At 43.4% G+C, this 25351-nt stretch overlaps 1 protein-coding gene across 3 annotated transcripts; it reads right to left on the bottom strand.

The window, feature by feature from the left end:
- Window positions 1–6278: 6278 nt before the first annotated feature.
- Window positions 6279–24929, bottom strand: LOC136536925 (protein RRP6-like 2). Of its 3 annotated transcripts, none has more exons than XM_066529068.1 (14): window positions 24054–24929; window positions 23343–23498; window positions 21332–21490; window positions 21166–21249; window positions 20755–20834; window positions 20606–20656; window positions 20381–20480; window positions 19602–19684; window positions 19468–19513; window positions 19257–19344; window positions 19003–19172; window positions 18627–18902; window positions 18442–18555; window positions 6279–6661 (listed from the first exon to the last, which is right to left on the bottom strand). In XM_066529068.1, the coding sequence occupies exons 1-14, from the start codon at window positions 24774–24776 to the stop codon at window positions 6626–6628; spliced, it is 2166 nt and encodes a 721-aa protein (XP_066385165.1). In that variant the 5' UTR covers window positions 24777–24929; the 3' UTR covers window positions 6279–6625. The 3 variants fall into 3 exon arrangements, with proteins under 3 accessions (XP_066385165.1, XP_066385161.1, XP_066385159.1); XM_066529064.1 differs by lacking the exon at window positions 6279–6661 and adding an exon at window positions 16921–17053; XM_066529062.1 differs by lacking the exon at window positions 6279–6661 and adding an exon at window positions 17213–18090.
- Between the last annotated feature and the right edge of the window lie 422 nt (window positions 24930–25351).

The following is a 25351-nucleotide window of genomic DNA, read 5'->3' as shown; positions in this document are numbered from 1 at the left end:
ACAATACAACAGCTAGCAAACCTGCCTCCGCCTATATATGCGTTCTAGGATGCATTGCTAACCAAAAGAAAAACCAAACTAGTATTCGGTTTTGTTTGAGTAGGAATGTCTAGAGGGTCATCTAGAGGAAAGAGTTTTGGGAGTGGGAGAGAAAAGGGGGGATGAAGGGAACTCCCATTGTGTGGGAGGGGTCTCTTGGGCCTGATTTCTTTAAGGAACTAGTGTATCAGTTTTCTTCGAGAGCAAGAGTGATTTCACTAAAGAGTACCCTCTCAGAGGATACGATAACAGGAAGGAAGATTGGCCAAAATGCATGCATGGTGAGGACTGCTTAGTATAGATGTTCACCGAGGGGGTCGATGGAGGTCGTCGCTTCTTCAAATGCCCGCGAGCATGGGTAATTGCTATTACATTTTGTTTGTTAAATATATTTCTCGAAAACTCTTACAACTCACACGATATACTTATTGTAGTCTTTCGAGTCCGAAGAAAACTATGGGTTCACTAGGTGGGTTGATCCTCGACCAATTTATCTGCATCAGCAGTACATCTACTACCTGCAGGACCAAATCTTCGATCTACAAAGGGAAATTAGTAGCGGGTACAAGGAAGATGAAGACGACGACGACAACAACAATAGTGCAAGTTCAAAGGAGGCACTTTACAATGATCCATATTACACCTGCCCTAATCACAAGAACAAGGGGCCTCCGCCGTCACCCCCGCCGCCGCCACCACCAATAATGAGAGGCTACTGTGGAGAAGGTGCAACACAATTTGCTATGTGGCCACACTACTAGGACGACCCTATCTTATTCACATGGCACATCCATGTGTTTGTTGTTTGGTTTAATTACCTAAGACAAGTTAGGTTTAGTCAAATGAACTATGTACCATTGTTTGGTACATGTTCTCACATGTCATTTCTTGTGCTTATTGTTCACTTCAATTACCTAAGGCATGTTAGGTTTAATTTATGACCTCTGTACCCTAATTCGGTACATGTTCTCACATGTCATTTCATGTGTTTTGTGTGTTGAATTATATAATACCCTACTTCGTTAGATTTTGTTTGCAACACGTGATCATATTTCACTACGTCCGCGATATTAAACTGAATATTATGACCATAAATAATGAAAACAACTATATAATAAAAAGTTCAATACTTTGACACATTAAACAACACAATAATACTAGAAGTACGTGCCGACAAACTAAATAACGCAGTACATGACCTAAGCATGCCCATACTTAAAGTGCATTACACGACAACACAATGAAAAGTCCATAGAACTAGCAAGTAATGGAGACTACTGAGTGCAACGAGGCCACTTTCTCTTCCTCAGGGCATCGGGATTCTCCTCCATTGCTGCTTTCGCTCGGCGTGCACGCTCAAGCTTCTTCTCCCTCTCCTTCCTGTACGCAGCAACACACCTCATTTCCTCCTCTTTCTTGTGCTCCTTTTTTGCAGCCTCCTCTCCGCGTCTCTTCTCCATCATCTCCTTGTCCTCTGCCTCCCACCATAATAGTTTCTGCATCCATTCCTTGTCTTCAGGCTTGATCTAAGTGTCAATCCATTGCTCAAAATCACAGAGCGGTGGAGGGGTCTGCAAAAAATGCAATTGTTACAAAACAAAAAAATCATGCAAGATGTCATATGACACAAACATCAATTCCTCACCATCTTGTTAATGCGGCGCTGACGAAGTGTAGGCTCAAACGCAAAATTAGAACACATCTAATACATCTGTCTATATGTGTCCTCTTTATCGGGCTTGACTACCTTGCAAGGATCATCGCAAAAGCACATGGGCACTGAAACACCACTAGGCAGAGGCAATGGATCAAAGGAATTTCTGGTTATTCGGCCATAACTATAATTTAGCCATTTTCGTTTTAAGAACCGAAAGCAATTAACATTAAATCCTACACCTAGGGTTTCCCATTTAATCCACAACAATGAACCCATACCATAACAACGTGCGTTGAGGTTACCTTTGTTTGGTAGCTTTTTCATGTTTTGGCATCCTACGGTTGTATAATTTAAATATTAGAATTGCATGAAACTCTAAGTAATGACGATTCTTAAGTTGAAAAATCTAGCTAATATACCGAATCGATTTAGAAAAAACTAGGAGGGAGCGAGGATACCTTGCTTTCGAAGATCTACGGATCAAATCAAAGTTTTTAAAGTCCAATATGCTGATTCGTGAGGTAGGGCAAAGTGGGTGTGGCAGAACCTCCTAAGGAATCGGGCCCACGTGCACCTATCGTTGTCTTAACAGACCTCGGATAGCGTACACGAGTTCCCAACAACTCAACAGGTCTGTCGGGTGTCCTCGGGAAACCCGAATCATCCACGATTCTCTTTTCAAACAGGATCCCAACCACAGTCATTGTAGATTACAACAGTTTATTCAAATAAATACATCAGAGTAAATGATAGCGGAAGTCTTAACGTAACATAGGTTACAAACCAGTTGTTTTCAAACTTACAATACCACAAGTGTCATACGACCATAGTAGCAGGATAATATTACATTAACTTTATTTATCATACAAACTAGTGCCTTGTCCAAAGGCCATTCATCACTCCTCATCGTCATTGACTTCAAACACAGACATGCAGCAGGGACCAAAACAAGCCTGCGCATGTGACTCACCTGCAACAAGGGTTAACAAACCCTGAGTACAAAGGTACTCAACAAGACTAACCCGACGTAACGGGGTGTAAGACTTTTAAAGATGCAGGGGTTTGGGACAAGGTAAGGATGTAGCAAAATTCAAAGTCCTTTGCCAAAAGCTTACTATTCTTATCCCATTTTCAAATTTTACCCTTAAGACCTTTAGTTCATTATCTCAAACTAATTGTACTTTTTCCATATTCCATTCCTTCTCATTCCATTCTTTTCTCATATTTTAGTAATTCACCAGTCCTGCATTGCTTCTGTAATGAATCGAGTCTCCATATCCGTGGAGCACCGACAATTCGAATTGATTCAAGTCCCAGCTAGGGATTCCTTATCACACGACATATGTAGAACTTAATCTTGCATACATCAACCTCGCTACCAGATCCTCCTATACTAAGCCGTCTCCACGCCACCCGAGAGCACAGCACACCTCAAATCCAGCCACATTCCAGCCACGAGGATACACGCTACTCCCGCCATCTCTCCACTCCCAGTGCGTGGGCATTCGTCTTAGCATTAGATTAGCCGAAGTAGGCTTACCGGAGTATGTGACCAGTACTACAAAGTGTCTCGTTCAGAAGATCCACAATGAGTGGCCTTTAAGCGACATAGTCGGCAACATTACCCAACATTCAAGATAAGTTACCCGACTAGTCTCTAGTTCATTCTACCTTCTTTCTTTCTTTGGCCAGTATGCCATCTTTGATTATATCAAAACTTTTACTTTGAAAGCCTACCATAAAGCATACTAAGCATTCTACGTCTTTGTAAATGAAAACATCTTCAAGGATGGTAAACAATTAACAAGGTAGGCAATGCATCAAGTAGGTAACATTTGACATATCAACTTAATGCAATAAGTAACATAGGTGATAAACTTTTCAAAGTAAACAAGGTAATGGTTTAATGCATAAACCGGGGCTTGCCTTCGTTGACGATCTTGGGTTCCGGATCAGTACCACGATTATCGAATCCCGTGACAACCAGGGATTCTTCCAGAACTTGCTCAACTAGAATCGTTTCACTCTCGGATTCTACATGAAATAATAGCATATGCTTCAACATGATGATAATGTAAACATGATACTTTCATGGTGCATGAAATATAACAACACCTTGAATACAACTTTTCTTCATGGTACAGTTACAAGCCAAACTAACCAAACCATATTCGTAATGGATGTGACCACGCCAGCACCGACCACTTCGGCGAGCTCTCCGACCACTTCGGTGAACTCTCCGACCACTACGGTGAACTCTCCGACCACTACGGCTAATTCTCCGACCACTACGGTGAACTCTCCGACCACTATGGCTAATTCTCCGACCACTATGGTGAACTATCCGACCACTACGGTGAACTCTCCGACCACTACGGTGAACTCTCCGACCACTACGGCGAATTTTCCGACAAAACATGACCAAAACAAGATCAAACACTTATGGTTTGCTTTTATTTATTTTTGAATTAATTTGGAAATAAGCCCAAAAATGAACTTGTTCCAAATGACCTCAAAATTTTATGTAAGCTTCCTCATGTCAAATTAGTGTACCAAAACAAATTTCATAATTTTTGGAATTATACAGTGGCCTACAAAAATCATGGAAATTGCATTTTTTTAATTAATGGACTGAATATTTGAACATTAAAAATTTATTCAAATTTTAAACCATACTAGAGCATGTACAGAGGCTACATACAAAATTTCAGAATTTTTGGAGCTATGATGAATTTCCTACAAATTCCCAAAGTTTTAGCACTATTCACAATTTCAGAAAATACAAAAATTGCACTGTTCTTCTTCCTCACTCGCACTGACAGCCAGGCCCCGCTGTCAGTGACTCAAAGAAGACGCACGTCGGCGCTGTTAGTTCCGATCGGCAAAACGCGCCGGCGGTGAAGCTCTGGCGAAGCAGACCGCACCTACATGACCTACTCTTTTCCCCGAACCGATCTCAGCTATCAGAAAGGAAGAAGGTGCACCGGAGACACCTCCACGCCGGGCATGGCGGACTGGGCACGACGGTGTACGGCGTAGCCACGGTGACGCTGTAGTAGGGACTAAAGCTAAACGATCTTCACGTTCAGGAGCTCACCGTGATCACGTAGGTAGACTCGGTGAAGACGAAGATGTACTGGATCGACGGGTCCACGGTGAGACCGAGGATGGCGGAGCTCCAGCCGGCTCCGAAGAAGACGAAGTCGCGCGGCGGTGCTGACAGGCTAGAGGCGAGGCGAGCAGGTCGGGAATGAGCGGCAGGGCGAGGCGGAGCTTCTGGCCAAAGCAAATGGCCCTAGATACTACGGCGAGGACGAATTGCGCGAGTGCGGGCAGGACACCGGCGGCGAGCAGTCGACGGGAAAACTCCGAAATGACGACGGCGTGCTCCTATTTATAGCAAGGAGGGCGTGCGGTGTTGACAGCACACGGGCGAACTTGCCACGGAGGTATTGGCGTGTCACTGTGCGTGAAAGCGACGAAATCAGATCGGCGGCGACCTCCGCGTGGCGTCGGCGGCAAGCAGAGAGGTGGATGTTGATTTTTGAAATATTTACAGAACTGCCACTGAGTCCATTTTTCAAATTACTCTCAAATTTTCTAAAGAAGTTGAAAATTTCCAAAAATGAAAGTTGTTCAATTTTTCAAACTCTACAACTTTGCTTCTAGGAATATTTTCAAATTCTGCCTCCATTTTGAAATTTGAATTTGGGGTGCATTTGAGCATTTGAATCATTTCAAAATTACTCCAAATTTTATATGTAAACTTGAAAAACTTTGAATACCAAAGTTGATCTACATAAAATAATCTCCAACTTTGCTTTTTGCCTCAACTCCAAATTCCACATGGATTTTGAATTAGTCAAAAGGGACAAAAATGACTTTTATAAATTGAATTTGAATTCAAATTTGATTTGTCTTCCTTTTACTTAAATTTTGATTTTTTTTGACCAGTAACATGGCCCATTAGGGTTATTTGAGTCAAATGACACATGGCCTCATATGATCACATGAAATTTGACCCTTGTGGTCATGATCTTTATTTAGGGTTTTGAAACACATCACATGAAATAACAACATTATGAAATAAAGCTTATTTAGTGAATGCATTCAAAATTTTCTACTTCATGAATGCTTTGCGATGCATATGATGACATGGCAAGTTTTAGTGTTAGGTCAAAACACCAGAGGTGTTACAGTGGGGAGAGAAAAAACACAAGAGGGAGGAGAAAGAAGAGAAAAAAGGCTCGGGCAGAATGTTGGGTGCCGGGTTAAAACACCACCTCGACGTCATAGATCTTGGCGCCGTTCTCGGCGCCAATAACCACGGCGCCAAGCTCGACGCTAAGATCTATGACGCCAAGGTGCCTGTCAAGTTACCGTCACGTCTGCGTCGAACCCAAGACCTAGGCACCAAAAACCTATGGCGCCAAGACATGTAAGCTCGACGCCACCAACTATGATACTGAGTTAAGGGTCCAGATTTTAAAAGTATACATTCGGCATATTTATGAAAAAATTTGAAAAAAAAGAGGCTAAAAAACAAAAATTTCGGGCACAGTGCGCGCGCTGCGGAACCCGTCGTTCGAGCATCACGCTCGCATCGTTATCCATCCGATAAACTAGCAGAACTTGCTGTACGCATGCATGCCTGCTGCCCGAAAGGACATGTTGATTTGCTTCTTTCTAGTGCACGAACGTGGACAAGCTTTGCTAGCTTCTTATCCCTGAAACATGTTTGCACGTGAAGAAGACTTGTGCAAATACTAGTTACCTGTGTTGTTCTTTGCTGCGAGATGTTTGATCTGATCTGCATAAAGCAATCAGGCTATATGGTTGCTTGCCACAGTTGATCCATTCAATTTTTTGTGTTGCATTTAAGTTATCTCTTGTATAAAAATTATTGTAGGCTCTCTTTTGGAAACTGCATCAAGAAATTATCCATTGGGACTGCCCTCGTGGACCCTGTTTAGAAATGCAGTGCACGTTTGGAAATTAGTTTAGGAGAAAAACTGTAGAGCGGTAACAAAACAGGACCCTGGAGCTCAAAAGCAAAAACACGACAATGATTGTGTAGAAAACATCGTAAAATGTACATCCTTCTGAACTACTAGGGCGCTCTCATGTTCCAAACACCTTAAAAAATAATGCAATACCGAACACTGTTCTCGTAGTCACCTAGCACGTTCATGTTACCAACACATCAGGACACCGCAGTGCAGTAGCAGTCTCGGCGGTTTCTTTCCCTCATGAGTCATGATGAAAGGGCCAGATAACAAGTTGTCTCCGAGATATCCCAGTGCAAATACAAATAGAACATACAACGCGTGTTTACCCTTTTAGGGTACTCTTTTGCCCACAATTTTTGGAATAATCCAATTTCGTCAGTTATACATCTCAACTTACTAGTGATATGTAGCACTTCGATTGCCAGAAGGCGGGAAAGCCTGCCGTCTTCTTGGATGCTAGAAATTTCCCTCGTTCTCTTCCCCGCCTATCTTTTTTGAAGCCATCCGCTTATCTCCAGAGTCTAGATTTATGGCCCTTGCAACCGCATCGTCTTTTCTCCTCTCAGCTTTAGGCTCACTAGACACGAGATTCTTTCTGGCTTCGGCATAATCAAAAGGGACCACCGGAACACTAAATTCGAATTCTCAAGGTGTCTTCTGATTCTGCTGAACGTTTCTTTCTTCGTTGAGTGTTCGGAATCGTTGCTTGGTACCAGAGGTAGACATAATCTCCCACTTTGAATTCTAGCGGTCGTCTACTCTTATTAGCATAGCTTTTCTGTCGGGATTGAGCTACCTTCATATTGGCTTGTATGAGTTTAACTTTCTCTTCAGCTTCCTTGACCACATCCGGTCCAAAGAACCAACGTTCTCCAGCTTCTGACCAATTTAAAGGTGTTTGGCATCTACGGCCATACAGTGCTTCGAATGGTGCTATTTTAATGCTCTCTTGATGGCTATTGTTATACGAGAATTCAGCTAAGGGAAGACATTCATCCCATTTAGTACCAAAGGAAAGGACACATGCTCTCAACATATCTTCAAGAATTTGATTTACCCTTTCAGTCTGTCCATCTGTTTGCGGATGATAAGCAGAACTACGGATAAGTTTAGTTCCTAAAGACTCATGTAGACTTTTTCAAAACTTGGATATGAACAATGACCCTCTGTCAGAGACAATGGTCTTGGGTGCCCCATGTAGACTGAAGATTCTATCAAGATAAAGCTTTGCATACTGCTCCGCTCGATATTTATCTCTGACTGGTAATAAATGAGCTATCTTGGTTAGACGATCAACAATAACCCATATTGAATTGTAGCCTGCAGATGTCCTAGGCAATCCCACGATGAAGTCCATACAAATATCTTCCCACTTCCAAGATGGAACTGGCAACGAATGTAATGGACCTGCAGTCTTCATATGAACCGCTTTGACTCTCTGACAAATATCACACTTGGCTACATATTGAGCTATTTCTATTTTTATTTTGGTCTACCAATATCTCTTTCTCAGATCATGATACATTTTGTTGCTACCCGGATGAATGGAGTATCTTGTAGAATGAGCTTCATCAAGAATCTGCTTTCGCAGCTCTGGATTTTTGGGTACTACCAATCTATCCTTGAACCATACGACATCTGATTCATCAATCTTGAAACATGTTGGTCTCCCAGATCTGACTTTATCCTTAATATGGGCTATGCCCTTACTTTTCTGTTGAGCAGCAATGATCTGATCTTTGATAGTGGACTCAACTACAATATTGGACAGGGAACCTTGTTCTATGATTTGTAAATCCAGATGCTCCATCTCTTGACACAATGTTCGCTGCATAGGTTCTACAATTAGGCAATGACAATGACTCTTGCGACTCAGGGCATCGACAATCACATTAGCCTTGCCCGGATGATAGTGCACTTCTAAATCATAATCTTTAATAAGTTCCAACCATCTTCTTTGCCTCATATTCAATTCTGACTGGGTGAAGATGTATTTCAAACTTTTGTGATCCGTATAGATATGACATATATTGCCCAATAAATAATGTTGCCAAATCTTGAGTGAATGGACAACAGCAGCTAATTCAAGATCATGGGTGGGATAATGTTCTTCATGCTTCTTGAGTTGTCTGGAAGCATATGCTATGACTCTGCCTTCTTGCATAAGAACACAGCCAATACCAATTCCAGATGTATCACAATAGATATCAAATGGCCTATCGATATCAGGTTATGCTAAAACTGGTGCAGTTGTCAGCAACTTCTTCAATGTCTGAAAGGCCTCTTCACATTCTATTGACCATACAAACTTAGTTTGATTTTTCAGCAATCCAGTAATTGGCTTCGCAATTCTGGAGAAGTCAGGGATAAACCGATGGTAATACCCTGCCAACCCCAGAAAACTACGAACTTGATGAACAGTTGTAGGTGCTTTCCAGTTAAGGACTTCTTCTACCTTGCTCGGATCAACAGCTATACCTTCAGCAGATAGCACATGACCCAAAAATTGTACTTCCTCCAACCAAAATGCACATTTGCTGAATTTGGCATATAGTTGGTGATCTCTTAATCTTTGTAGAACAATACGGAGATGTTCCGCATGTTCCTCTTTGCTCTTAGAGTAGATAAGAATGTCATCAATAAACACCATGACAAACTTATCCAACTCGGGCATGAAAACTGAGTTCATCAGGTACATGAAATGAGCCGAGGCATTGGTCAGCCCAAAAGACATGACTAAATACACATATAGACCATATCGGGTAGTTAATGCTGTCTTTGGCATATCTTCATGTCTGGTCTTAATCTGGTGGTAGCCTGATCTTAAGTCTATCTTCGAGAATACCTTAGCTCCCGCAAGTTGATCAAAAAGCAAATCAATTCGGGGTAAGGGGTATTTGTTCTTTATGGTGACTTCATTTAATGGCCGATAGTCAACACATAACCTTAAGGTTTGGTCCTTCTTCTTCACGAAGATAGCAGGGCATCCCCAAGGTGATGAACTGGGTTGAATGAAACCTCTTGTCTAACAACTCTTGTAGTTGCATTTTTAATTCTGCTAGTTCTTTGGGTGGCATCCTATATGCTCTTCTGGACACTGGTGCTGTTCCTGGTTTCAGATCAATTCTGAACTCTATATCTCGGTCTGGTGGCAGACCAGGCAGATCATCGGGAAAGACATCCGTAAACTCACATACCACTAGAATTTTCTCGGCTCCTTCAACAATAGTTGCACAGACTATTTCCATTGTACTCTTAGGAAAGGGAAGTTGGATGAGAAGTTGGGTTTTGCTGCTAGGTGCATTTACCCTTATGGTTCTACGCAGGACATCTATGATAGCCCCGTGCTGAGTTAACCAGTTCATACCAAGGATCACATCTATATCTTGATCCTTTAATATCAGCATATTGGTAGGGAACTCATAACCTCCTAAATCAATAGGTACATGCTGAACTACCTCCCTTGTACAGATTCGTCCCTCGGGCGACTGTATATGATATGGTTCTTTTGTTTCCCCAATAGCTATCTCATGCTTCACAACAAATATACGATTGATGAATGTATGGGATGCACCAGAATCAAATAAGGTAATTGCAGGATGCTTAGCAATGGGAAATATACCCATCATAACTGGTTCTCCTTCTGGAATAGATTTCACCTGAGTATAGAATACCCTTTCAGTTTTCTTCTCGGCCTGACCCTTCTGATTGATCTGAGCATTGCCCTTGTACTGATTCTGAGCTTGAGTAACAGGGGCTTTGGGTGCATCAGGATTGTTCTTCCTAGGATACGGACATTCTCGGGAAAAATATCCGGGTTTACCACAATTATAGCATGGAAAATTGTGATTCTGGGGAGTAGCATTGCGGTTTGCATTATTTGTATTATTTTGCTGCTGCGGTGCTTGATGAGTATAAGGCGTATTAGTTGCAGGGCGAATGAAGATTTGCTGCCTGCTTTGGCCTTGTTGTGGGCGGAATGGTGCACGGCCATGATTCTAAGGATGGTATACTATCTTCTGATGCTTTCCACTCGACGATCCGGAAGCAAATATTTTCTTTTTTTTCGCCTCCTTGTGTCGGCGGTAATTCTCCTCCGAAGCGATAGCAATGTTGATTGTCTCATGGTAAGTTGCGTTACCATAAGTTGCCATCATGGTCTGAAGTTTAGTGTTCAGGCCTCTAAGAAAATGATTCTTTTTCTTCTTGTCAGTATTCACATACTCAATAGCATACTACGACAGGTGGTTGAAACGCCCAACATAATGCATCACCGGGTGCTCCCCTTGCTTAAGAGCCAAGAACTCTTCTAACTTCATGGTCATCACACCGTCTGGAATATAGTGTGCCCTGAAGGCATCCTTGAACTCCCTCCAGTTGATTTGGTGACTAGCGGGCTGTACTGCTACCAAATTTGCCCACCAGGCACCAGCAGCTCCTCGGAGTTGCTGTGCCGCAAACCTTGGTTTCTGAACCTCGGTACAGTGAATCAACTCGAACTTTTGCTCTATTGTCCTAAGCCAATCGTCTGCTTCTAAAGGTTCTTCTGCCTTAGAGAACACAGGCGGACGTGTGTCAGTAAAATCCACATAGGTTGACTCGTCATTTCCATTACGACGGCCACGATTAGGGTATGGTGCCTGCTGGTTCTGCGCTAATTCCCTTAACAGCCTAGCATTCTCTGCCGTTGCGTTGACGAGTGCGGCTATGGCATCTGCCATAGTCGAAGGCATTGGTGGAGGATTTGGGCACTCATCATCATCATGCGAGCCACTAGCACCAGTTCGGGTGATAGGACGAGGCATCTGTTAGAGAAACATGTTTACTTACATTATTCTTTATTGAAAGCATTTAAACAGTTTCATACTACAAAGGGTCCTTATTTAAATTACATGTCTTGTATCCCACAAGACAACCCTGGTTTTCTAGGAAAGCAGTAAAGGAACTAATTCTACTCCGAGCTCTCAGTCTTCGGCATCCGTGCCCATATCGGACGAAACCTCATCTTCATCTGAGAAGTACACTAACTCCTCAGGATCCTCCTCCTCTTCTTCATTCTCGACTTCTCTTGGATCTACAATTATTTCTTCATCTGTAACTTCACCACCCCCATGAGGAGGATGAAGTTGAGCATACAACAGGTGGACATTCTCATGAAGAATGGCATTGTCCATCTCCAGGTCTTCCACGTAGAACTCCAACTCATGGACGCGTTCATTGGCCGCATCCTCTCATGTCTAGGCTTCATTCCACAGCTCCATGGTCATGGTGATGCCCCTTTGCATTTCCGCCAACTCCTCTTGATCTTTGGCATGAGCTCGACGAAGAGTGTTGAGCTCCTTGTTAAGGTTCTCGACGTTGGCGGGGTTGCTTGAAGATCCTTCCTCTCCTATGTTCTTGGAACTTCCTTCACCAAGCTCGTGGTTTCTTGGTGCTAATTGGTGACGAGGGACTCCATGAGGTCCGGTGGACTTGCATGTGGTTTTCTTGGTCTTTGCCATAGCCTTTAGGATTTAAGGTAGGACTATAAGAATAGCTTGAGGATAATGGAGGTTAGCAAGAATGAGATTGACATTACTTACCCAACCACTATTAAGGGGAATTATTATGCAAGGTGCTCAAGCATGATGCATGAATCGATCTTACAAATCTAAGTACAAAAGATTTATATAATCATAAGTACTAGATTTTTAATACATAGGACAAACCTAAGCATATTATCTGCCATAAACTTTTCAAATAAGTCAGGATTGAGTCTAGATCAAAGGTAAGAAGAAAGAAATTGAACTTTCAAAATATCAAGTTTACTTTCTTTGATCCAAATCAATTTGAAGGTTTTCCAAAGTAACCTACAATGATCTTAGATGGGAACTGCTCTGATACCAACTGTGGCAGAACCTCCTAAGGAATCGGGTCCACGTGCACCTATCGTTGTCTTAACAAACCTCGGATAGCGTACATGAGTTCCCAACAACTCAACAGGTCTGTCGGGTGTCCTTGGGAAACCCGAATCATCCACGATTCTCTTTTCAAACAGGATCCCAATCACAGTCATTGTAGATTACAACAGTTTATTCAAATAAATACATCAGAGTAAAAGATAACGAAAGTCTTAACGTAACATAGGTTACAAACCAGTTGTTTTCAAACTTACAATACCATAAGTGTCATACGACCATAGTAGCGGGATAATATTACATTAACTTTATTTATCATACAAACTAGTGCCTTGTCCAAAGGCCATTCATCACTCCTCATCGTCATTGACTTCAAACACAGACATGCAGCAGGGACCAAAACAAGCCTACGCATGTGACTCACCTGCAACAAGGGTTAACAAACCCTGAGTACAAAGGTACTCAACAAGACTAACCCGACGTAACGGGGTGTAAGACTTTTAAAGATGTAGGGGTTTGGGACAAGGTAAGAATGTAGCAAAATTCAAAGTCCTTTGCCAAAAGCTTACTATTCTTATCCTATTTTCAAATTTTACCCTTAAGACCTTTAGTTCATTATCTCAAACTAATTGTACTTTTCCATATTCCATTCCTTCTCATTCCATTCTTTTCTCATATTTTAGTAATTCACCAGTCCTGCATTGCTTCTGTAATGAATCGAGTCTCCATATCCGTGGAGCACCGACAATTCGAATTGATTCAAGTCCCAGCTGGGGATTCCTTATCACACGACATATGTAGAACTTAATCTTGCATACATCAACCTCACTACCGGATCCTCCTATACTAAGCCATCTCCACGCCACCCGAGAGCACAGCACACCTCAAATCCGGCCACATTCCAGCCACGAGGGTACACGCTACTCCCGCCATCTCTCCACTCCCAGTGCATGTGCATTCGTCTTAGCATCGGATTAGCCGAAGTAGGCTTACCGGAGTATGTGACCAGTACTACAAAGTGTCTCGTTCAGAAGATCCACAATGAGTGGCCTTTAAGCGACATAGTCGGCAACATTACCCAACATTCAAGATAAGTTACCCGACTAGTCTCTAGTTCATTCTACCTTCTTTCTTTCTTTGGCCAGTATGCCATCTTTGATTATATCAAAACTTTTACTTTGAAAGCCTACCATAAAGCATACTAAGCATTCTACGCCTTTGTAAATGAAAACATCTTCAAGGATGGTAAACAATTAACAAGGTAGGCAATGCATCAAGTAGGTAACATTTGACATATCAACTTAATGCAATAAGTAACATAGGTGATAAACTTTTCAAAGTAAACAAGGTAATGATTTAATGCATAAACCGGGGCTTGCCTTCGTTGATGATCTCAGGTTCCGGATCAGTACCACGATTATCGAATCCCGTGACAACCGGGGATTCTTCCAGAACTTGCTCAACTAGAATCGTTTCACTCTCGGATTCTACACGAAATAATAGCATATACTTCAACATGATGATAATGTAAACATGATACTTTCATGGTGCATGAAATATAACAACACCTTGAATACAACTTTCCTTCATGGTACAGTTACAAGCCAAACTAACCAAACCATATTCGTAATGGATGTGACCACGCCAGCACTGACCACTTCGGCGAGCTCTCCGACCACTTCGGCGAACTCTCCGACCACTACGGCTAATTCTCCGACCACTACGGTGAACTCTCCGACCACTACGGCTAATTCTCCGACCACTACGGTGAACTATCCGACCACTACGGTGAACTCTCCGACCACTATGGTGAATTCTCCGACCAAACTGCTCTTGAACCCTACTGGTCACAAAACATGACCAAAACAAGATCAAACACTAATCAAACACTTAGGGTTTGCTTTTATTTATTTTTGAATTAATTTGGAAATAAGCCCAAAAATGAACTTGTTCCAAATGACCTCAAAATTTTATGTAAGCTTCCTCATGTCAAATTAGTGTACCAAAAAAAATTTCATAATTTTTGGAATTATACAGTGGCCTACAAAAATCATGGAAATTGCATTTTTTAATTAATGGACTGAATATTTGAACATTAAAAATTTATTCAAATTTCATGTTTCAAATTTTAAACCATACTAGAGCATGTACAGAGGCTACATACAAAATTTCAGAATTTTTGGTGCTATGATGAATTTCCTACAAATTCCCAAAGTTTCAGCACTATTCACAATTTCAGAAAATACAAAAATTGCACTGTTCTTCTTCCTCACTCGCACTGACAGCCAGGGCCCGCTGTCAGTGACTCAAAGAAGACGCACGGCGGCGCTGTTAGTTCCGATCGACAAAACGCGCTGGCGGTGAAGCTCTGGCGAAGCAGACCACACCTACATGACCTACTCTTTTCCCCGAACCGATCTCAGCTATCAGAAAGAAAGAAGGTGCACCGGAGACACCTCCACGCCGGGCATGGCGGACTGGGCACGACGGTGTATGGCGTAGCCACAGTGACGCTGCAGTAGGGACTAAAGCTAAACGATCTTCATGTTCAGGAGCTCACCGTGATCACGTAGGTAGACTCGGTGAAGACGGAGATGTACTGGATCGACGGGTCCACGGTGAGACCGAGGATGGCGGAGCTTCGGCCGGCTCCGAAGAAGACGAAGTCACGCGGCGGTGCTGACAGGCTAGAGGCGAGGTGAGCAGGTCGGGAATGAGCGGCAGGGCGAGGCGGAGCTTCTGGCCAAAGCAATTGGCCCTAGATACTACGGCGAGGACGAATTGCGCGAGTGCGGGCAGGACACCGGCGGCGAGCAGTCGACGGGAAAACTCCGAAATGACGACGGTGTGCTCCTATTTATAGCAAGAAGGAGGGCGTGCGGTGTTGACAGCACACGGGCGAACTTGCCACGGAGGTATTGGCGTGTCACTGCACGTGAAAGCGGCGAAATCAGATCGGCGGCGACCTCCGCGTGGCGCCGGCGGCAAGCAGAGAGGTGGATGTTGATTTTTGAAATATTTACAGAACTGCCACTGAGTCCATTTTTCAAATTACTCTCAAATTTTCTAAAGAAGTTGAAAATCTCCAAAAATGAAAGTTGTTCAATTTTTCAAACTCTACAACTTTGCTTCTAGGAATATTTTCAAATTCTGCCTCCATTTTGAAATTTGAATTTGGGGTGCATTTGAGCATTTGAATCATTTCAAAATTACTCCAAATTTTATATGTAAACTTGAAAAACTTTGAATACCAAAGTTGATCTACATAAAATAATCTCCAATTTGCTTTTTGCCTCAACCCCAAATTCCACATGGATTTTGAATTAGTCAAAAGGGGCAAAAAGGACTTTTATAAATTGAATTTGAATTCAAATTTGATTTGTCTTCCTTTTACTTAAATTTTGATTTTTTTTACCAGTAACATGGCCCATTAGGGTTATTTGAGTCAAATGACACATGGCCTCACATGATCACATGAAATTTGACCCTTGTGGTCATGATCTTTATTTAGGGTTTTGAAACACATCACATGAAATAACAACATTATGAAATAAAGCTTATTTAGTGAATGCATTTAAAATTTTCTACTTCATGAATGCTTTGCAATGCATATGATGACATGGCAAGTTTTAGTGTTAGGTCAAAACACCAGAGGTGTTACAGTGGGGAGAGAGAAAACACAAGAGGGAGGAGAAAGAAGAGGAAAAAGGCTCGGGCAGAAGGTTGGGTGCCGGGTTAAAACACCACCTCGACGTCATAGATCTTGGCGCCGTTCTCGGCGCCAATAACCACGGTGCCAAGCTTGGCGCCAATAACCACGGCGCCAAGCTCGACGCTAAGATCTACGACGTCAAGGTGCCTGCCAAGTTACCGCCACGTCTGCGCCGAACCCAAGACCTAGGCGCCAAAACCTATGGCGCCAAGACATGTAAGCCCGGCGCCACCAACTATGGTACTGAGTTAAAAGTCCAGATTTTAAAAGCATACATTCGGCATATTTATGAAAAATTTTGAAAAAAAGAGGCTAAAAAACAAAAAATTCGGGCACGGTGCGCGCGCTGCGGAACCCGTCGTTCGAGCATCACGCTCGCATCGTTATCCATCCGATAAACTAGCAGAACTTGCTGTACGCATGCATGCCGGATGCCCGAAAGGACATGTTGATTTGCTTCTTTCTAGTGCACGAACGTGGACAAGCTTTGCTAGCTTCTTATCCCTGAAACATGCTTGCACGTGAAGACTTGTGCAAATACTAGTTACCTGTGTTGTTCTTTGCTGCGAGATGTTTGATCTGATCTGCATAAAGCAATCAGGCTATATGGTTGCTTGCCACAGTTGATCCATTCAATTTTTTGTGTTGCATTTAAGTTATCTCTTGTATAAAAATTATTGTAGGCTCTCTTTTGGAAACTGCATCAAGAAATTATCCAATGGGACTGCCCTCGTGGACCCTGTTTAGAAATGCAGTGCACGTTTGGAAATTAGTTTAGGAGAAAAACTGTAGAGCGGTAACAAAACAGGACCCTGGAGCTCAAAAGCAAAAACACGACAATGATTGTGTAGAAAACATCGTAAAATGTACATCCTTCTGAACTACTAGGGCGCTCTCATGTTCCAAACACCTTAAAAAATAATGCAATACCGAACACTGTTCTCGTAGTCACCTAGCACGTTCATGTTACCAACACATCAGGACACCGCAGTGCAGTAGCAGTCTCGTCGGTTTCTTTCCCTCATGAGTCATGATGAAAGGGCCAGATAACAAGTTGTCTCCGAGATATCCCAGTGCAAATACAAATAGAACATACAACGCGTGTTTACCCTTTTAGGGTACTCTTTTGCCCACAATTTTTGGAATAATCCAATTTCGTCAGTTATACATCTCAACTTACTAGTGATATGTAGCACTTCGATTGCCAGAAGGCGGGAAAGCCTGCCGTCTTCTTGGATGCTAGAAATTTCCCTCGTTCTCTTCCCCGCCTATCTTTTTTGAAGCCATCCGCTTATCTCCAGAGTCTAGATTTATGGCCCTTGCAACCGCATCGTCTTTTCTCATCTCAGCTTTAGGCTCACTAGACACGAGATTCTTTCTGGCTTCGGCATAATCAAAAGGGACCACCGGAACACTAAATTCGAATTCTCAAGGTGTCTTCTGATTCTGCTGAACGTTTCTTTCTTCGTTGAGTGTTCGGAATCGTTGCTTGGTACCAGAGGGGTCATCTGAAGGGGACTTTGACATCTCAGTGTCTTCAGTCTCACAGTGTCCATCCTCGTTGCCATTTTCTGGTGGTTGTGGCTCGTCTGTTTCCATGTCCAACTGTATCATTTCTTCCAACTGACAAGCTGGATCACTGTGTTTGATGCTTTCTGGTTCAGAATGCAACGATTCTTTCGCTGGGAGGACAGCTGATGATGGTTTTGCACCACCAGAGAAATGATGAAAAGGAAGTACCACGGAAGACGTTATCTTGTCCACCTTAGTCTTACCCTTAAGTTATCACACAAACAACATAAGTCAGGACAACTGTGGCCATCAAGCATTCCATATCAAAAGCTACCAGAGTGGTACGAGAACCCAACTTAAATACAACAGCAAATCGAAGTTAATAAAGCCAGTAAATCAACAATCGGCGAACTTAGGTTCTACTATGTTGCGCTGATGCATGCTCATCAAAGAGTTGCAAATACCAAGCATGTCAAAACTCTAGCAATGCACTTAATGTTTCAGCAAAGCAGTAATTCGATTCATGGAAAGGGCATCTTCCTAGATACAAGGCTTCAATACCACCACCACTGAGATCAACAGTTCTGATAGAGAAAAATGTACAACAGATAATACCTGAACATTTGAAACCCCTAGGAAAAGATCTGGCCTTCTTCCAGCAGCTGGTTTTCCAAACAGAGCTCCAAAAGCTGTAGGCCTCTTTGATACTTGAACAGTAGCCTTTGCTGCCTGGATAATTCAACTGTTTAAATACAAGGCCAGAAATACAGAGGAACATATGTAAAATGATTTTTTCTTACTTGCTGCTGGTCATTGCTCAGTTTTTCCTTATCTGCCGGTCCAGTAAACACTGATGAAGTACCCGAATCCTTTGTTTCGGGCGCAACGTCCTCTAAATGCATATTACCCAAAGAAGCTTCGCTTGTAATAGTCCCCATACAGGGAGCAGCACCAACATCTGTAATCACTGCAGAAACTACAGCAGATCCATCATTCGGATCTTCAATGTTATCAACATCAACAGCAGGAATCATTTCAGTGTCCTCACTGCTGTTCTTCACATCTGCCACTGTTAACTGCAGAAAACCATATTTTCAGTTCAAATGAAATCCAGCAAACTGAATAGAAATCTCATAGTAATGTGGAAGACATGTTAAGTTAAAATCAGATAACAACCTCTTCCAGCTTTCCCTTCTTCAGCTGCTCCGCTATTCTTTCAAAAGCACCAGAAGCTGCTATGGCATCCCTTATATTGTTAATAACATCTTTGAGACTGCGCTCAAGAAACGGATTTCTTGATTTAACAATTCTTTTTAACTTCCCACTTGTGACAGGCATCTCCTTTGCTATAAATCCAAAAATCAATGGCAAAGTTATTAGCCAAGGCAAGCAAAGCAATACAGCTAAATAGGTTGAGATTAGTAATAAACCTATCTCAAGTAGAGTCCTATTGGGTAATATATAGCCAGTGCTCTCATCCTCAGCACGGGCAATGCCATCTCTCCATCGATATAGACTCTGGGAGGGAAAAGGAAAAGAAATTAGATGACGGGTAATAGAATGTTTTTTTACAATTACTTCAATGTTGCGGCCTGGTTAACGCCAGTATGATGCCCTGAAAAGGAGGAATAATGTACTTACGGAAAGAACTGACAGCTGTCTTGCGTTCAGCTTGTTTTCTTTCAACCTGCAATTGAATAAACAAATATTACAAAACTTCAATAGATTTTGTAATCTATTGAATAAAGCCACATTAAAGCAAGCACAATACAGACCCATGTATATGTAGATATGATGTATCAGTCAGCTGCTCCTTCTCATATAGTTGCAAGCAAATGTCATTGCTGCGCTTGCAAACCTGCAGTAAACTAAAGAAACATCAGTTTAGTTGTTCCTGCCCGTATGATGTATGGTCACACACACAGGAAAAGTGAATCTGTAAGCAATAAGGGTGGAATGAGAAAAAATGCATGTGATCAGTGTTCAAAATCAGTTAATAAGATATAAAAACACACATTGAAGAATGCAACAACTCAGGTAAGTAAGACGCGAATCTTAATTTTAAGACATCTCCATTTTATACAATAGGGCCTACCACACTTGTCTCACAGATTAATAAACAGTGAAATTTAGTAGTTTACATATGAAATAGAAAAAAGAAGAGAAATGTCCACCCTGCTAATATAGATAATTGATTGCAGAGCCAGCTGCTCCAGTGCTCTACATTAATCTAGAGGAGAATACCAGAGGAAGAGAATACTGAGCAAGTCCAGTAAAGGGCGTGTTTGGGACCGCGTATTCCGTGGTGACGGTGGAAAGAATCGAACAATCGCGCCAAACGCCCTGCGGCCGTGATGATTCTTTCAACCGCACTTGGCACGGGAGTCGCGAAAATGAACTAGCTGCTCGCGGTGCTCGCGTTTACGCCACCGCGACTCGGAGCTCGCGGTGCCCATACCGCACCGCGCAGTCGACGACCGTGGTCCCAAACACACCCAAAGTTGGACAATAGATAGGGAAGACGGGAAAATGCACTAACGAAACAAAGATTTACCTCTAAAAGAAGATCATTTTCACCTGATGACTCGTTCACTAGTCTCAATCTCATCAGGTCGTATATATATAGCAGATAGTGTGTATCCTCTCTAGCATATCTGCACACAGCAATCACAATGAGATACACTTGGTGGAAATTATTCTCTGGAGTCAGGATGGAAAATGATAAAAAGAAATATTAAAAATACATGATATCAAAGGACAGAATATCAATGCACAGTACTTGATCATTTCATCAGGAAGGGGCCTCAATCTCCAATCAGCAGCTTGGTATCTGCAGGAAAATGTATATCATGCTTTACAGTTCCCAATTTCCCAAGACATGGAACCTGTAAACTAGAAGCGTTAAGAAGGTAAAAAGAAATCACGCACTCTTTATTTGCGGTCACTTCACAGAAATGGTGCAAAAGATGCTCCAAGCTGTTGCGGTCCATCTGCATGACCTTTGAAGCCTATTTTAAGTTGGAGGAAAAGATCAAGTTTCAGTTAACAAAACATTAAGATGACGACTAAGGGGGGCGTACCCAGTGCAGAGAGCTCCCGCTCTGTGCGGGGGGTCTGGGGAAGGGTGTCAGTGGCAAGCCTTACCCTCGCCTGTGCAATGCAAGGAGACCGCGACTCGAACCCGGGACCTTCCGGTCACATGCGGTAAGACTCTACCGCTTGCACCAGGCCCGCCCTTCATTAAGATGACGACTAAGTATAACAAAAAAAAATGACAAGTAAAAGAATCAGAAGTAAAATGTATGAACTATGGACATAATCATGCTTTGTGCACCATACCTGGCCTGTGTCAAAAAGGTTGCACACATATATGCTGAAGTCTCGTTGAAGCCATATTATATCACGACCTGCGCCATGCATTACCTATTTGTCATAAGACCAATAAGAAACTACAGTTTTAGACACATTACAAAATATAAATGTATAGAAAGCAAGTATATTGCACCTTTTTCTTGGTTGGATCTCTGAAAAAATCTCTTAGATAATCACCAAGATATTTACGAAGCTTAAGAGTGTCAACAATAAAGTCCTCTGTTCTTGTTGAAATCTGCATCAAACATGTCAAACCCTGAAACGACCTATAATGGTTGTGTTCCAAATCGACCTGAAATGATCAGACAAAGGGTCAAAATATTTTAATTAATAAACAGTGCTCAGTGCATAGATGCATAATCACGCAAAGAAATAACTTTTACGACAGCACAACATAGAGAAAATAGGAGTGCATGTAATTTCCAAACATTATGTTTAACAATATAGAGTAGAAATCTCTTCTAGAAAATGTGATGCATCAATAAATGGTGAAATTCAACCAAAGTATTTTGAGTGATAAGACGGTAGAACTAACAAACTGCCAAGGAATCTAAACAAGCAAAGAAGGTAATGGACAACTGTTACTTATACTCCAAGTTGTAATTGACCATATATATAAAAACCAACCCCCCCCCCCCCCCAATTGGGTGTGAGGTGTTCCCCTAATTCTGTACAACAACAATATATCTAACCACTTTGTGCACATTAAAATGCCTAAGCCCTAAATTGGCAGCAGATATGACATTACTATACTAGGATCCATCATATTCACCACAGTACTGATAATTAAGAACAATAGTTTGAATTTGATGGCTGATATGATGACAATTAACACATTCAACATGCATAACTCACTGTTGCACCCATCCAACAGTTGATGTGTGAAATCTCAATTTATTAGATGTCGGTGCCACAGGATCGGGCATCCTGCCAGGCACATGGTGGGCCATGATGGCTGACTCAAACGGGGGGCTGGCCCACTAAGGCCCGGACAGTGAACAGGAGTGTAGTGACCAAACCGAGGAAGACCAGACGTGGCCCTCAGCGCCTGGTCACCTGTGGGATGCTGGTGTGCTTGGCACTTGCGTCCCGGCCAAGCAGGTTCCGAGCCTAGTCGGGCGAGCAGCTGCTGGGCAGCGATGGGACGCACCTGCCCAGGGCATTGGGAAGGTGCTAGGCCGTTTTGACATTACCCCTGACTGCACCCCGATGCCCAGGACTGTGTGCATTAAATGAGATGGAAATGCTAAGGCACGCACGGCGCGGGGGCAGACGCCACCATCATTGACTGCCTCAGTCACGTCAAGGGGCACGCGCTGGGTCTAACGGCGCACCGTGCCATCGCGGTTTTCCTGGCGCCAACGCTGAGGTGTGGGGGAAGGTGGGCTGACGGTGAGGAGCAGCGCTGCATTGCAGCCAGAGTACGGTGTGTGGCTCCCTGGGGCTCCACGAGGGCGGGCGGGCGCTGGTGTGGCGGGCGGGCACTGGTGTGGGGGGCGGGCATTGCAGCCAGGGTATAAAAGGCCGCCTACACACCCATGTAAGGGATTGAACATACAATAGAGTAGCAAAGGGATCCAGCTCACCCACTAAGAGCGTGTTCTCGTCCTCTGAACCCTTCAGTCGAAATCTAAGCTAGCTTCTGCTGGTCTGTTGTCATTCATCACTGGCAGATCTTCATTGAGGCCAAAAGGGCCCCCCCCCCCCCCCCCCCCCCCCCCCCTTAAAGTTTTATACTTAAACATTACTAACCTAGCTCTTTTAGCACTAGTGGCCCCCTCTCACATTTATGTGAAGCTTCACCACTGCCGTTCATCCGCCGACATTAGGTTGGTAGTGCAGACTGACCCTTAATTCTCAATGTACACTTACAAAACAGAAATTCTCAATGCACATGATAGCACCAGTACAGAAATTAATGTTCAACAGCTAGAACTTAAGTATGATGACACACAATGCTACCTTCAAATTCCTAATCTCAGTTGGTACTTGGACACAATCAAAGTAAACAAGCCTCCTGAATACTCACAGTAAACAGTATGAACTTAAGCATGATGACAATTATATCTAAGTAAACTGCGTGACATGCAATTGTCACAATCATTGATCTATTGGAGGCATCAACAAGGAAGAAGCACACTTACAGCAAACTCAGTTGCATTCTTCAGCTTTGTGGCTAGCACCTCCAAGGTTTTCAGGTCTTCAACAAATGTAAAAGGAGTGTCATCTAAAGCGGGTGGCTTAACTGGCTCACTATCAGGAACATTTCTGCTGATTAGTTGTTCAACAGGGAGTTTTTCCTGCAAATACAGGACATGCATGCAAATTAATTGTTTTGTACATTTGATATACAAATGCAGAACATGGACAACAGCATATACTTCTCTAATGCTGAGGCTAAATTTGTGATGCCTTGGTGACGAGATTTTCTGCATGCATGGATTTTGCATCCTATCAAGTCGCCAGGAATGAATTGAATGTCCCCACCCCCCCACCCCCCACACACACACACACCCAAACACACACTATTTTGAAATCCATTGTGTTTCCATAAAAATCAAGCATAATCAATTCGTAATAATGTTGCATTGATTCTCAACTATATGGTTGATACACATTTTCACATGATCCATCACCAGACACATGTAAAACCCATTGATCCTATGTACACGCTACCAAACAGAAAAGCGCTTCTCTACATCTTTATTCTGTCTTTAAATTAGTCAAATCAAACACAACATACAAACAGTAAGCCGAAGTATTGTTTCTGTGTCTCGGTGGGTGAGAATCAGATATTAAGAAAGTGGCATTGCTTTGATGTGAGATTAACAAAAATTGTGCAGAGAAACACTAACCAATGGGTGCACGACACGAGTGCCATCCTCGCTGCGCTCAAGCAATACATGCTCGAACGGCTTGCTGGAGTTGTCCACCACAATGCGGTACACATCCTGCGGCCGTGGGATGGTTCGGATGTGGAAGGGCACCTTCGCCTTCACCCCCGGCGCGGCCGCCTTGTCCTTGGTGACCATCTTCACAGAGCCAGAACCCCCAAACGCCTCAACTCTTCCAACGCGTTCCTCACCCACATCGCCCACCTTCTTTTTCTTCTTCCCGCACACCACTTGGAACCCGTCCCCGTCCCCGTCCCCGTCCCCAGCCTCCGGCGCCGCCCTCCGCCCGGAGGCCTCCTCCTTCTCCCGCAGCGCCTTGAACTCGTCCGTGGAGGCGCCGAAACGCTCGAGCAGGTCGTCGTTGAGGGCGACGAGCCAGTCGTACGCGTCGTAGAGGTCGCCGCCCCCTGGGAACGGCTGCTGCTGCCGCGTCGGGAGAAGCGGGGCCGCGCCGAGCACGCCGAGGGAGGCGTCGGCCTTGGCGGCCGCGGCGCCGACGGGGGATTTGAAGGCCGGGAAGTTGTTGTAGAAGTGGAAGTCGCGGGACGAGGGGAGCGCACGGGAGCGGGCCGAGAGGCGGGAGGCCGCGGCGGCGAGCGGGCCCGACGAGGCCTCGATGGCCGCGGCCGACTTGTTCTGCGCCCACGGCGGGGGAGGCGGCGCCGAGGCCTCGTCCGCTTCCATGGCGAGATTGAGTGGGGAATGGGGGTGGTTTAGGGTATATGAGAGAGGAGGCCGCCGCCGCCGCTGGCCTGCGAGTGAATTCAGCGAGCGAGAGCAAAAAATCGCTTTTTGGCCGCCGCTGGCGTTTTCGCTAGGTTTTCCTTTTCTGCTTCTTTTGTGTTGATGAATGAACTGCCGTGAAGTTTTGTGTGCCCGCACATGCTTTGGGTGTTTTAAACCGAGAAGCTCATGCAAATGTGGATCGCAATCATATTCAGACATTCATTTAAGTAACGGGTTGTCGTTGCAATTGTTTTCTTAAGCGGCCGGGACATCGTATTAGCAACTGCGATCTGCGACAATAGTTCCATTTGGTCATCGTTTGTGATCATGTACTATGTTGGCCTAGTTTAGGTGCCTATCTTACTTTGATCTCTGTTGTTTGTGCCAAGTTGAAAACTTAGAAGGTCGCGAGATAAGTTTTTGTATGTACTATTGATCAAATGGTGAATAAACTTTAAAATGCAGTTAAGCATTGCCTAGACCTCCAATATAAAGCTGAAATTTATAACGTCATGTGAAAGAATTTATATGAT

The sequence above is a fragment of the Miscanthus floridulus genome, chromosome 1 (assembly GCF_019320115.1).
Source record: "Miscanthus floridulus cultivar M001 chromosome 1, ASM1932011v1, whole genome shotgun sequence".
Classification (NCBI taxonomy): domain Eukaryota; kingdom Viridiplantae; phylum Streptophyta; class Magnoliopsida; order Poales; family Poaceae; genus Miscanthus; species Miscanthus floridulus.
Note: the sequence above shows the minus strand (reverse complement) of the source record. Positions and strands in the feature narration are given on the sequence as shown.